The 13,643-nt window shown below is 54.1% G+C and overlaps 4 protein-coding genes across 4 annotated transcripts; 3 read left to right on the plus strand and 1 right to left on the minus strand.

The window, feature by feature from the left end:
• Nucleotides 1–65: 65 nt before the first annotated feature.
• Nucleotides 66–3,623, plus strand: HMPREF1541_06737 (uncharacterized protein; the record flags this gene model as incomplete). The annotated part of the gene is made up of 1 exon (XM_008721067.1): nt 66–3,623. The coding sequence occupies one exon, from the start codon at nt 66–68 to the stop codon at nt 3,621–3,623; it is 3,558 nt and encodes a 1,185-aa protein (XP_008719289.1).
• Nucleotides 3,624–4,518: 895 nt separating this feature from the next.
• Nucleotides 4,519–6,189, plus strand: HMPREF1541_06738 (uncharacterized protein; the record flags this gene model as incomplete). Its single annotated transcript, XM_008721068.1, has 2 exons — nt 4,519–4,946; nt 4,995–6,189. The coding sequence occupies 2 exons, from the start codon at nt 4,519–4,521 to the stop codon at nt 6,187–6,189; spliced, it is 1,623 nt and encodes a 540-aa protein (XP_008719290.1).
• Nucleotides 6,190–7,603: 1,414 nt separating this feature from the next.
• Nucleotides 7,604–8,029, plus strand: HMPREF1541_06739 (uncharacterized protein; the record flags this gene model as incomplete). The annotated part of the gene is made up of 1 exon (XM_008721069.1): nt 7,604–8,029. The coding sequence occupies one exon, from the start codon at nt 7,604–7,606 to the stop codon at nt 8,027–8,029; it is 426 nt and encodes a 141-aa protein (XP_008719291.1).
• Nucleotides 8,030–9,845: 1,816 nt separating this feature from the next.
• HMPREF1541_06740 (uncharacterized protein) lies at nt 9,846–13,633 on the minus strand (the record flags this gene model as incomplete). The annotated part of the gene is made up of 2 exons (XM_008721070.1): nt 9,846–9,949; nt 10,012–13,633. 2 exons carry the CDS (start codon nt 13,631–13,633, stop codon nt 9,846–9,848), a joined length of 3,726 nt encoding a protein of 1,241 aa, XP_008719292.1.
• Nucleotides 13,634–13,643: the final 10 nt, after the last annotated feature.

Genomic DNA, 13,643 nt, shown 5'->3' on the forward strand with positions numbered 1-13,643 from the left:
ATCGGTCTTCACCCACCGTACCCACCAATCTCACGTTCAAAGCAGATCCGTCTGTACAATCGGCCATGCCTCGTACTTCCTCGATCGACTCCGCTATCTCTTCCATATCGTCAACAAACGTATCTGGTCCTACCAAAAGCACCGGAGAAAAAGAGCCTACCATCACAGAGATTCGAAATCTAATTGCTACTGCTGGCTCAGCAGAGAACCTCGTGCAACACTTGCTGCGAGACAAGGCACAGGCTGCTGCCCAGAATGCGCAGCTATGGAAGCTTGTTGATAAGCAGCGTGCTCTTCTGCTTGGACTAAACAAAGACTTGGAGCGAGCGGCACATGATCGCGACCGGTACCGCAAAAGAGCGAAAGAGTTGGCCGCAGCCCAGACAGAAAAGGAGCGACATGTTTCGGGCAGTCACTCGCCGCCACGTACACCACCAACAGACGAACTGCCGATTCAAATGACCGAGTCGCGCGAAGTTCATCAGGAGCCTGATCCTGGCTCTAGACATGCTGGGCAGGACGAGACGTCTCCCGTCGAGGACAACATGATGCCCCCTCCGCTCCATTTCAATCTCCAGCAACAACAACAGCAACAACGGGCTCGTGCTTCTGAGCAGCCTAAATTATCGGCACTATCGACAACCGAATTGGCGGCTCCCAGCTTCGCTGTCATCGCTCCAACGCCCGTAACGTCGAGTCCGTCACAATCGTTCTCCACTAAGCGACAGATTGCGCCGAAACCTCTGGACCTGAGATCATCAAAAGAAGATTCCAAGTTGGCACAACTCGCGCTCGTCGATGCAGCAGCCACTGAATCGGTCGCTGATACTCCACCAGATCATCAGAGGGGTCGCAGAAAAACACGAGAAGAAGATGATCGCGATCGAGAAATGACCGCATTACAACAAGCGATGCAGCAAGAAGAGGCGCGGAGTCGTTCCAAAAAGACAAGCAAGCAGCCGCAACCGCCCATGGAGCCTCCCGCTAAGCTTCTGCCAGCAGCAGACATCACACAGTCCCGCCCCGTGGCTGGCCAAAGCCAACACCAAACGACTGCATCTGACGCCTCTTCTCAATACTCGCAGAAAGGTCAGGAAGGGTCGACGCTTTCACCACCAATGCGAAGCCCAGGCCTTCCAGCAAGCCCCAGGCCTTCAGCGGCTGAAAGGGCGATCGTATCACCCGAATCTCACTCTTCCCTCAACTCGCTCCCCCTTTCGCCCCGCAATGGCGGCTTTCCATTGTCACCACGCGCACCCAAACAGCCAATACCTATGCCTTCGAATCTCCAGTCTGCGCAACTATCTTCGCTTCATGCGCCGGACGTGACCTTACCCCCTCGGTCAGAATCGCTCAATGTAGCAGTCAACGACGGACCCATGGTCTCGTCAAGCGACATCCCTACGCCTTATCGAGGGTTGGTGGTGGCAACGCTACCAGACCTGCTACTTCCGCCAAACGCACTGCCTTCGATTCAAGTGAAAGTTGCGTCATCTCGCCTCAAACCCTCAAGGTTCTCGATGCTGGGGTTGAAGCCGCAGGAAGACACCTCAGTTTTCAGTCTGTCGATTTTCTCACGCTCCAATTACAGAGAGCTCTGGCGGATCGAGAAAATCCCGGCTGCTCTGCCTCATCTGGATCAACAGATCCGACCGCGTTGTCCAGAAGTCCCACGGCTGCCTGACCGAAAGCTGTTCACAGGCCATGCACCAGCGACCCTTGACCATCGGCGCAACGCCATCGATCAATATTTCGACGATCTGCTTGACACGCACATAGATGAACAGTCGGCACTACTCATCTGTAAATTTCTCTCTACAGATGTCCTAGAACCTCAGTCCGATGCAGTTGCTAGCAAGAGCCTTGAGAACATCAAACAGAAGACTCATGTCGGTCAAAAGAAGACGGGATATCTGACCAAGAAAGGCAAAAACTTTGGGGGCTGGAAGTCTCGGTACTTCGTACTCGAAAGCCCCGAGCTGCGATACTTTGAAGCCCCGGGAGGTGCGCATCTCGGTACGATCAAGCTGGCGAATGCTCGAATCGGGCGTCAGACTTCAAACGAAGTTGCACTTGCGGACGAAGCGGAGAGTGAGACTCAATACAGACACGCGTTCCTAATTCTCGAGCCAAAGCGCAAGGACTCTAGCAGTTATGTCCGCCATGTGTTGTGCGCTGAGAACGATACGGAGCGGGATGAATGGGTGACTGCACTGTTACATCACATCGAGGAATCACAAGCTGTTAGGCCACCAACTTCTGGAGGCGACGGGGCTCACCCGAGGACGCTTCTTCGTGGTGCAGACTACGCTGATGGCCAGGCTGATGCCGCTGCGAAAAGTAGCAGTCCAACCCTTGGACCTGGAACGAGCGGAAGTGCGTCTCCAACAAGCAGTGCTACGCCGCCACTCGATCAAGGAACCAATGAGCCTTACGCGAAGCCTTCCTCTGCTAGTCTAGGGATCCCAACCAACCCACGTGCAGGCAACAGACAGAGCTCGAGCGGCCAGCCTCAGGGGCAGAAGATTCGCAACCTTTTCCAGTTCAGAAAGTCATCCCATGAAGCATTGAATGGCTCATTGGGTGATCAACGCAGCCCACATCCCCCAGCATCGACCAGGTCAGCCCACCGAGGCTACGTGCGTCCAGTCTTCGGACTCTCCCTTGTTGAAGCGGTGGAGTCGTGTCCTCCCGAGGGCGTTGATGTGCTACTCCCAGCTGTAGCTTATCGCTGCATCCAATATCTACGTGGCAAGAAAGCAGCGAACGAGGAAGGTCTATTCCGTCTGAGCGGTTCCAACATTGTGATCCGTACGCTCAAAGAGCGATTCAACACCGAAGGCGATGTTGACCTTCTCGAGGACGAAGAATACTACGACGTCCACGCCGTGGCCTCGTTATTCAAGTCGTACCTTCGAGAGCTTCCCACGACGCTTCTCACACGAGAACTACATCTTGAATTCTTGAAAGTGCTTGAGCTGGATGATAAACGGCAGAAGATTGTGGCATTCAATGCTCTAGTGCATCGACTACCGCGAGTCAATTTCGTTCTTCTACGAGCCTTATCCGAATATCTTCTCGAGGTCGTCTCGAACCAGGATCGCAACAAAATGACCGTGAAGAACGTGGGAATCGTGTTCTCACCGACTCTGAACATCCCTGCTCCCGTATTCTCTATGTTTCTCACGGAATTTCACGCCATCTTTGACCAGCCAGAGCAGGACGAAATCGCACAGCCGTTTGTGACTATTCATGAACCGCAGCAAGATGACATCCGCTCCCCTCGTCGGCAGATGTTCACGGATCTTCCTACTCCACAATACAACCAAAACAGCTTTGCGCAGAATGCTTCGGCTCATACAACGCGCGGCTACGACCATGCTCACCACATTGGCGACATGGGAATGCAACCACTGCAGCACTCCTACGAGACGAGAAGTTATGTCTCAAATCCCAACGACCACCCTCCTGCTCCACCTCAGCCAATGTATCCCCCACCACCACAACCAGGACAACAACAGCAGTACCAGCAGCAGCAACAAGGTGGTTATCGAGTGGTGGCGCCGGATAATGCGGCCAGCAGCAAACAAAAGCGTCGAGAGAGCGCCATGCTTCTTTTCTAATGCCGGAACCGGCATGTACGCTATGATACCCCCTTATATCAGTCTCTTGATTTCACCAAGAATCTAACGGTGGTCTTTTTGCGTGACTCTGGCTTGTTCTCAGGCAGTACAAGCCCAGTCGTACGCATGCCATGTTTGATTATCGAATCTCGGAGGACCCGAGATAGCTTTGTATGAAGATTTGGTAGAGGCCGTCTTATGAGCAAGCGGCACGTTTTATGACAGTTGATATTTGGGCGTGCTGGTGCTTCCTATGGTAATTTAATTAGTGAATGATAAGTCAATGATGAAGCGATGGCCAAACAGTCTGCTTCGGCTTTCTCTTTTCTTCTTTACCGCAACAAAGTGTAAGGTGTCGTGAGTGGCTCTTCCAGCGGACACGACCTTACCCGAATTCCTTGAAGGCGTAAGGCAACCTATCTTGCATGGCATTTACTCTGCTGGACCGAACTAGTCCGGCCTGCATTAGCGAACGGCTATTGATGCCGATCAATGACTCTACGGACACCACGGACCAATCCGCTTTATACAACCATGCCCTTGTCTATGTTTAATCCTCCAAGTTATACAACAGGATTTGCCCTTGACCCAATTCTGAACCTTTGTCACGCCCTGCCAATTTCCTGTGCAACCCTGTTTGCATGTAGACCGGCACATCAACGGCATCTGCCGAAGAACATGTCCGTTAATTTTCGCTTTTGTACGTGTCAACTGCGCCTTTCCCGCCTGCGGAAATGTGGACGGACTCCGGGGGTGGGAAGTTATGTGCCGGATGTTTGGTATGCTTCCCATAAAGGGCAAGTCGTGGCTTGTCCTAAGCTTCTACCCATCGACGTGATTCTTGACCCTCTTCGTCCCTCACTCCGGCCCTCCCACTGCTCAACGACCCGCGCAAATGGCAGCAACAGACGACGTGAAAGATTCCCCCCCGGCTGCTGTCGTCGCGACCAACACGGGTTCGCAGACCTCGCTGTCCAACTCGGACAGCGAGAAGCAGGCTCCGGCTAGAACGACGAACCTCGAGCGAGCCGCTGAGACAGACGGCTACATCCTCGATGAGAGCCTGATCAAGGATCAGTACGGCCTCGATGCTACGAAGCACCTCAAGAAGTCCGAAGATGGCAAGGTGCTAATCCCTCAGCCATCGGACTCCCAGGACGACCCACTCAACTGGTCGCCGTGGAAGAAGGCAAGCGTCCTCATCGTGTTGGTTGCCAATGCGTTCACGGCCGATTACTCGGCGGCGACGGGAGCCAGTGCCCTGCTTCCCCAAGCAGAGCAGTGGAAGATCAGTCCCGACACCGTCAATCATGCTACCGCTGGGTAAGTCGTGCCGTTCGCGGGAAGAACGTTCTTCTAACAAGTGCGCAGCAATACCTTCATGCTCGGCATTGGCGGTCTGGCGACCGTCTGGCTGTCCGCGTGGATTGGCCGGCTGCCTACACTCTTCTGGTTCGGGTGCCTCTCGGCCGGTACCGCGGCTTGGACAGCAGCGGCGCAATCTTTCGAGTCGTACATGACGGCACGGATTCTGAACGGCCTGTTCTGCGTCGCGGCTGCTGGTGGTGGGCTCATGTGGATCAAGGATGTCTGGTTCTTCCATCAGCACCCGAGAAAGATCAACATCTGGTCCACCGCAATCATTCTGAGCCCTTTTCTCGGCCCGCAGTTCATGGCCGCCATCCTTGCAGTCTCGACGTGGCGAGTCGGCATGTGGTTGTGCTTTGGCATCATCGTCGTAGGCTTGCTGGCCACGGTGCTGCTCGGTGAGGAAACTTTCTACCCGCGGCATCTGGCACCGGAACAGATCCCCCTGCGCAGGTCCAGACTGATGCGACTGGTTGGAGTTGAGCAGTACCGGAGCAACTGGACGACGAACGGCTTCTTGGAGAGCGGGATGCGACTAGTCACAACGATCACTCGACTGCCCGTCTTCCTCGTCTGCTTGTTCTACTTTTTCGATTTCCCTTGGACGATTGGAAATAACACAACGATTTCAGTCTTCATTGTCCCAGCGTACGACTTCACCTTCAACGGCCTCGCAGCTATCTATACTGCCCCGGTAGTCGGTGCCATCCTCGGCCTCGTAATCGGCCATTTCCTCTTCGATTTCTTGGGAAAACTGTACGCACGATACCATGGCGGGAAGATCGATCCCGAGGCTCGTCTACTCGTGCTGTGGCTAATACTCCCGCTGAAGATTTTGGGCTACAACCTCATCGGAGTCACACTGGAGCAGCATTGGTCATGGTGGATCCTCGCAGTTGGCTGGGCTCTGCACAACTTTGCCGCCATTGTGACGACTACGGCCGTGGGATCCTACCTCATCGACGCATACCCGGAAGCGAGCGGTGAGAGCGCCGCGTGGTTGAACTTCTCGAGGACACTCGGAGGATTTGTTGTGGGTTATTTCCAGATTGGATGGGCTAGCAGTGCCGGAACACAGACGGCGTACGGGATCCAGAGCGGCATCATGGGAGCGGCTTTCATGGTCATCGTGGCTCTACAGTTTGGCGGAAAGAGACTGAGGAGTCTGCAGGGTCCGCTGAACTTCAAGACAAACTGAAGTCGGATCTAACAACCTGCGTGGCCCCATCAATTTACCTACTTGTCGTTCTCGAAATTTCAGATCAGTGTTTTCGTTGAAATGTACATCCCAAAAATAGTCCCGCTTCCCCATTAAAAGTGAAGGAAGCAGGGTGGAGGGGATGAAGGCCTGCTAGAACCATCCTCTCCCGTGAAGGAGAGGCTTATTCTTCCACAATTTGCGATTCGGATTAGACATACAAAACAGCTTGGCCATCGAGGGGATCAAGCTGCTTTCCGAGTGTGGGTTGATGGCATTATCAGCTGCCTGGACTTGAAGCTGAGTAGCAGGCAGAACACCATGGACCAGGTGACTGCCGCAGTCCGTTCATTGTGATTGGCGATTGGTGTATCGGGAATGAAATTAACTCCATTGTATGAATGTGTTTAGGCCTTCTCATTAGCCAACGTCCGGCGTGCTCGAACAGCGCCGACAGCACGATGCTGAGCCTTGACACAGCGTCCAGCGTAATGGAGGCGCCGGCTGGCGGATACCTGGGAACAGCATTGTCCCCAGAGCACCATTGTACAGTAGAGCACAAGGCCACGACAGTACCCACAAGTAATTGCTACACGAGTGAATGAAGGAAGAAGATCTGAAGTCGGTTCCCTAAAATCTCAAAGCTTTCTAGGATCTCTCTATCCTTGGCGCCAAGTCTCTCGCTTCGGCGTCTCATAAATCTCGCCGCGCTTGACTCCATCCTTTCCTTTTCTCCTCTCTTTACACTTAACAGATAAGAACGCATTAATCAACCTCCAATACCTCCCGTCGGCGCCTCTCGGGGCGCTTGTACGGCGGCCATAGGATCGGTGGGTCATATTGGCGATCAAGACCGAACTTTACGAGGCACTCTTAAGGCTTCTGCCCTTTGGCTTTACTGGCTCTTAGGAGCTGGTACAGGGTGGGCAACAGAGTCACCTGCGTGCCGGACATACTTTTTCATATTGAATGCACATGATGATACTCACTCGGGTTGGTGATTAGCAAGGATTGACATGTAGAGGACAGTGGGCTTGTGTGAAGCAATGCTGCGAAGTCTTGCCTTGAGCTTGCGGACGCACCAGCGCCGTCAGAGAACACCCTGCTTCATAGACCAGCGCGTTCCAATGTAGCTCCAGTGCGATCATTGCATACAGGAAGCTGGCTCCCGTGTCACTTTGCTGGACGTTACTTGTCCGAGAAACTTCACCGACATCATCCAACCCTCAGCCTCGTCTGCCCACATAGCAGCCTCGTAAACTTTTTGTACTTCACTCATCCCACCAGAATGTATTCCGACTCGCTACTCCTACGTGCATAGCACCCTCAGCGCTTCATACTGCCTCTCGCACGTATAACTGAGTGTCAACGCGTTCCTTTTGCTTATTGTTCCTCCTTACCTGGCTCGGCCACCATGAAGATCCTCACCACCAACTTCCTGACCTGCGCAGTCAAGTCGTGCAAGACCTCACCCTCCTCCTTTCCCCTCCACCCGCAGGGTGCAACTCTCTCACGTACCGAACTCGACTACTCGCCTCTATTTGTCCTCAACATCCTACCCCGAATCCATTATGAGGCTCTCAGCACCATAGCGACGGAACTATCGCTGCAGGCTATGCTACCGTCACAAGAAGCCTTGGACGCCTTGACCGAGAAGCTGGCAAGTGGCGAAGAGGTCGATGAGAACAACGAGGAGGTAAATACGATACTTCAAGGCCTTCACAAGCTGCTGCTCGAAACGAGCATCCAGGATGGCAAGATGGTGTGTGGAAACTGCGGATTCGAGTACCCAGTGAAAGAAGGCGTCGGAAACTTCCTGCTGCCGAGTCACCTTGTGTGAGCAAAACTCACCTCTCGATCTGGTATCTGCACAGTTGCACACATGCAACGGCGCATGACTGCTCGGAAGCCTGCGCAACTCAGAGCCTCGAGCCCTCAGGGCGTCTCAGAGCGTCATGCCTTCTGCTCAGAAATCTTCCACGGCTGATTATGTTGCTGTCACCAGAGCTGACTTGGGAGACCTGTCTGGCCTCGATGATGAGGCAACAGAGCATTCTGTGAACCCGCCTGCTCCACAGAGATCGTTTCAGCAGCGATTCAACATGCATCAGAGAACGGTACAGCAAGAGACTCTCCTCTCATTTGACGATGAGCTTCAGCAGAACTACCTGGTGTCAACTCTACGCCTCGCCACCCGCAACGACGAGAGATAGGCGTGTTGCTCGGCTACGTCACTCCGGATTTGTGCTGTCAACTCTGAATATCCTGCATACACCGACAACGACCAGATCCGTACATGCAAGGCTTGCCCGCTGCACCTGAAAGCCCACACCCACAGCTGTTCGACGCTCTTGTTTGTCCGTGATCTGGAGTGTACTGCCAGGAGGCTCTCAACACTCACCGAAGACACGCTTTGTCATGTCCTTCGCCGAAAACGACGAGTTGCCCAAAACGTGCATTGACTCTTCTGTTGGCCTTGTCAATCATTGCTATGACTCTGGCGTGCTCCAGCGGGTCTCGTCTCGTTCAAAGAAACTTGGCCTCTGATACCGCCATCCATCGAGGACATGCCATGCCCTGCCCAATCCCGTCCACGACCAGGAACCATCTTCGGGATGTCGTCTTTGGGTTTCATCCCCATGGTATAGCATCCGAGGGCAAGTCCCAGCCGTCAAGGGCTCCTCGATGACGACCTCCCTCTCACCATGTTCAAGCGGTCGCAACCCGGAATACTTGTAATGGCCATTGTGTGCCGCTGCGGTAACGCGAGTCGGAAGGCTACCTGTCCTGTATCTCTATTCGACGAACACCGTGGGGGAGGTGCTGCGGGACAAGCTTCCCTTGCCTGCAAGTCTTACGCATTTGCCTCCGAGGTTGGCGAAGAGCTGGATGAGGCGGCCAGCCGGCGCTGTCAAACATAGCCCAAACAAGAACCATCAGTCAAAAACTCACTTGAAGAGTATTAGCACTACTATCATTTCTGCATGCCGTAGCTTGCTGCGTAAAATAGAGCACAATCTTGCTCCCTGCATCACTCCTATCTCTAGCAGCCGAATGACCGACCGACCGGCCGACTCAATGCCACTCCTAAGCCGCCAGCTCGGCGACCATAGTGAGTCAACCAGACATATCGCGCGGTGCCGCGCTCTGTATGCGTAGGTGTGCTGTACAGGTGCTCTAAGAGTAGCAGATCCCTGCCCACAACCAGGTAACCTTCCAGGGTCAATGCTCCCATGCCATCCTGTGCTTGTTGAACCACTGTGGCTTTTCTCTCTGTCTTGAAGGCGTCCTCGTCGTTGAGTTGCGAATACATGGTCGGGGCAAGAGGGCCCAGCGGCCACAAATGCGAAAGCACATGACATGAAACCAGATCCCCGCTCCTCTGACATTAGCTGATCCCGCCAGACCTTCCCAAGATGCCGCTCCATGCAATCAATGCTCATTCGTGCCGGCCCCATGTCGACCTCCGTAGGCGACAGATGCAAAGAAAGTCACCAATGCCACCCACCGCCTGCTGAACCGTGCTGTACAAAGGAGCGGAAGAGGCTCGCCCAAGGAGCAGACTCCCTTGCTGCTGATGTCGTTGAAGATGAAACGACCATGATCCTTGGCCGTATGTGGTGGTGTGGCGGCCACCAAAACGGATTGCACGCTTTTTAGTTGAGGAATCCTTTACAACTGGCCGACCCACAGAGACACGGGATACGATCGTCGCTACCGATCTCGCGCTCGAACTTGTAATCGTAGGTCAACTCTTCGTCTGCCACACTTGTTAGCATCTTCGGCTGATAATTTCACTTTCAGAAAAGCGATTAGACTCACCTTTTTCGATATCCCTCAAGGCATAGATAACAATCCGCTTCGTGCCGCCCACCCTGATGATCTTTGCCGTACAGTTAGGATCACAGCTATGGTTAATGAACCGCGCGATGCCACCCTTCTTGGTCGCATCCACCACGGTGCCCTCGTCAATCCTGAAAAGGTAGCTGCTGCCAATGCCGCTTTCCGTGTATTTGATCTCCCGCAGATCTGCGATTTCCTGTCGGATCTTCTCGCCCACATACTCGATGATCATCTCACCAGTGGTGATCGGCTCAAGGGAGTACAGACCCCAATTGTGGATTGCGGAACGGGCAAATTTGACCGGCTTTTTGCGTTTCTGCAGCTGGTTGAAGCGAGTAAGATCATCGTCTCCGCCCATGGTTTGCAGCATCTCGCGCTGGCGATCCAGGTCTTTGATTGTGCGGCGGTCATCGGCACGTTTGCCACGGGATGTGGTCTTAGGGAGTTCAGTGACCTTAGCAGATGGCTCCTTCTTCGCTTCGGCTTGACGCTTTTCTCGGGCTTGCTGCACTTTGATACGATGTGGTAGATACTTCGACTTCTCGGACTCGAGGATCTTCTTGATGGGTTCCGTTCGGGCTGATCCAGATGGATTCGGGACGAAATAGCCTTCGATAGCAGGTTCTTTGCGTAGACCACCGGCGACGGAGCCACGTTTGAGCGTGCGGAGCTGCTCTTGTCGCCATGCCCACGCGCCTGCGTTGCCAACTGGCATTCTTTTCTTGTCCTTGAGGACTTCACTTAGGAGTTCGAGGTCCTCTTCGTCCATGAGACTGGCTTGCCACCCTCGCAAATCCATCACAATATCCTCGTCATCTTCAACGGTAGGTTCAGGTTGGTTAGCGGACACACCCCATTCAACAACTGGACGTTTCTCGGCTTGTTCGGCGATAGCTTCCTCTTCAGCGGCAAGTTCGAGCACATCGTCCACCACTTGATCTGCTTCTGCCTCGGCCTGGGCGCGCCGCTCTGCCTCTTGTTCCTGGAGGATCTCCTTCTTGGTCTTCTTCTTGGTCTTGGGCTTCTTGGTTGCAACTTTTTCTTCTACTTCTGGCGTGGCTTCAACTGGCGTTTCGTCTTTCACATCGGCAGAAGTCTCCCGTTCCAAATCGGCTTTGTCAACGCCAAAGAGCTCATCATCAGCCTTCTGTCTCTTTCGGGCATGCAACTCTTGCATTAATCTCTTGCGTTTCCTCGACGAAGGCGACATCTCATAGATGTTTCTCTCAAGCTTCGAGATTATCATGTCTTCTTTGGCTATGTCGGACTCCTGCTTGACCACGGTTTCTTCAGCATCCTCCTTGGCGTGCAGGCGACGTTTTGTCGCTTTGCGTAGAAGTTCGTCGTCATCGTCAGACACCGAAGTCATGCTCATGCGACTGGGTGGACGGCTGTCTGGTTCTTCAGTATCCTGGGTGAAAGTCGTAGCATGCTCGTCCTCTGAGTCCTCGTCATCATGGAATTGCGAGAGCTGATGGAAAAGCGGTCGCACGTAGGGCCTTGGTGGGGCTTTCCTCCTCTCGTCGCGGAACCCGGCCATCGAATCCACGCCTGTACGCTTACCAATCTTTGGCAGGGACAGGACATTGAGACTCTTGACAGAACGACGATTCCCAAGCGGGTCGAGACGGGAGTCTGGCGTGGAAGATCCATCATCGCGGCGACCATGAAGTGGCCGTCGGGCGTCCCGGGGATCATCGATACCGTACTGTCTGCGCTTAGCAGCTAGCTTGTTGGGATCAAGGTAGTCGTGGAGCGCTCTCACGGCTACTCTGGACTTGACATCAGCTATCAGCTTCTCCCGTAGCTCGTGGACGACTAATTGCACCACTGCTCGTGCCGGATCGAGATCTCTCGCTCGTTGCTTCTTCTCTTCTTCGAGATCAAGCTCCTGCAGCCGTCTTTGCTTGTATTGCTGTCTGTTGGTCATATAAGGAATAGGGGCAGGAGGCAACACTGGAGCGGGCTCGCCAGCGCTGGGCTGCTGTGAGACACCATTCATCTTCAGCTCCATGTGCATGTAGTAGGTGAAGAGAGGAAGCCCATTGCAGGTCGAGAAAGTTCTTTGCGCCTCAAGCTGCCCGTTCCGCGACTGCTCGAAAATCAGAAAGTATCCTGTTCCATCGCATCGAATCTCGCGCCAATCGTACTGGCGCAACCTCTTCTTCATGTGTGGGATGGTGGTACTGAGGACAGGCACATGCTCGCCACTGATGAAAATGTATGGTTGGTTCTGCACGCTCTCGGCCAGATTCGATTCGACCAGATTCGGCCGCTCAGGCTTTGCGGGTCGCTCAGGCTTCGGAAGTGGGGGAGTGTATGACGCTGCAAGAGAGGGCGGCGGAGGCCGGGTTGTGGATGGTCTTGCCGCCGGCCCTTTTGGCGCAGTCGGAGGGGGACCAGGTGCAGGAATGTTCGGCAACTGAGGAGTACTTGGGGTCGCAGGCGAAGGGGGCGGTTGTGGTTTTGTGATGCCGGTCTCCCTTCTTTGCGCAGCAATAGTCTTCTTGATGAGCGCATCGGTGAGAGTCCCATCTCTGTCAACCTCGACCTTAACGGTTCTCAGTCCAACTCTTTGGCCTCGCTTCCCTTCCATGAACGCGGTTTTGGTCGCAAGCGACGCAGAGATTGGTCCACCTCCCTGAAAAGAAGCGCAGTCTTGATATGACACGGTACAGATGCCCAAAAATCGTCCCGTGATGGGATCGCTCTTGTTGTCGATGTCCGCGATATCGCCATACTGTGAGAATAGCGCCATGAGCTGTGCTATGGGCACCATGGGGTCGAAGCCTGTCACGATGATCGAGGCGGCGGTGGCGGCAGCCACAACTGTTGTCACATCGGGTGTCCAGAGCTTGAGGTCTGCTAAGACGTTACGAAACTTAGATTTCCTTACGCCAACGATGCTGTTTTTGTAATTAGGAATTGCGAGCCGCGGGTCTGGAGGAGCGACACTGTGTTCTGGCTTTGTCCCAAAGTCTTCAAAGATAGCCTTGCTCTTGCGCTTGTCCTTTGAATGGAGACTCTTATCGAGTTCGGGGTCGTATGTGCATTTTGTGCCTTTGACACAGGGATCTGGATCGCGAGCCATCTTCCGATGTGCTGGTGGGGTATGAAGGGGTGTCATTGTGGCGCGGACGGGCAAGCCGTTGTGCATGGCGCCGTAGCCATTTGAATCCAAAGAGGGACTCATGAGCTTGCCTCGAGGAGGGGAGTCGGAGTTGGTGAGAGGGGTCAAAGAGGTGTACTGAAGGCCGTTGGCCGCAGCCATGGACGAATTGGGAAAGGCTGTAGTGAAAACAGATGAGGCGGTGCTGGATGAATCGACCGACCCCAGTTCATTGAGGATGTCGCCGCTGTGGTGGTCACTATCGTTCCGGGAGCCAAGCTTAGCGGTGATGGGATGCAAGTCCGCGTTCGAGGTGTAGGCGCGTACAGAAGCTGATAATGGCGGCGATCCGAGTGACAGTGAGTGTTGATCCGGTGCCTCTGTAGTTGCGCGACCAGAATGAGAGAGTAGTGGTTGATTGTTTTCCTTGCCTAGGCCGCTGGCGATGTTGGAGGAAAAGTCGGCGAAATTGGTGCCCGGCGGGCGCGACATATCCTGGTTC

The sequence above is a fragment of the Cyphellophora europaea genome (assembly GCF_000365145.1).
Source record: "Cyphellophora europaea CBS 101466 unplaced genomic scaffold supercont1.6, whole genome shotgun sequence".
In the NCBI taxonomy this organism is placed as follows: domain Eukaryota; kingdom Fungi; phylum Ascomycota; class Eurotiomycetes; order Chaetothyriales; family Cyphellophoraceae; genus Cyphellophora; species Cyphellophora europaea.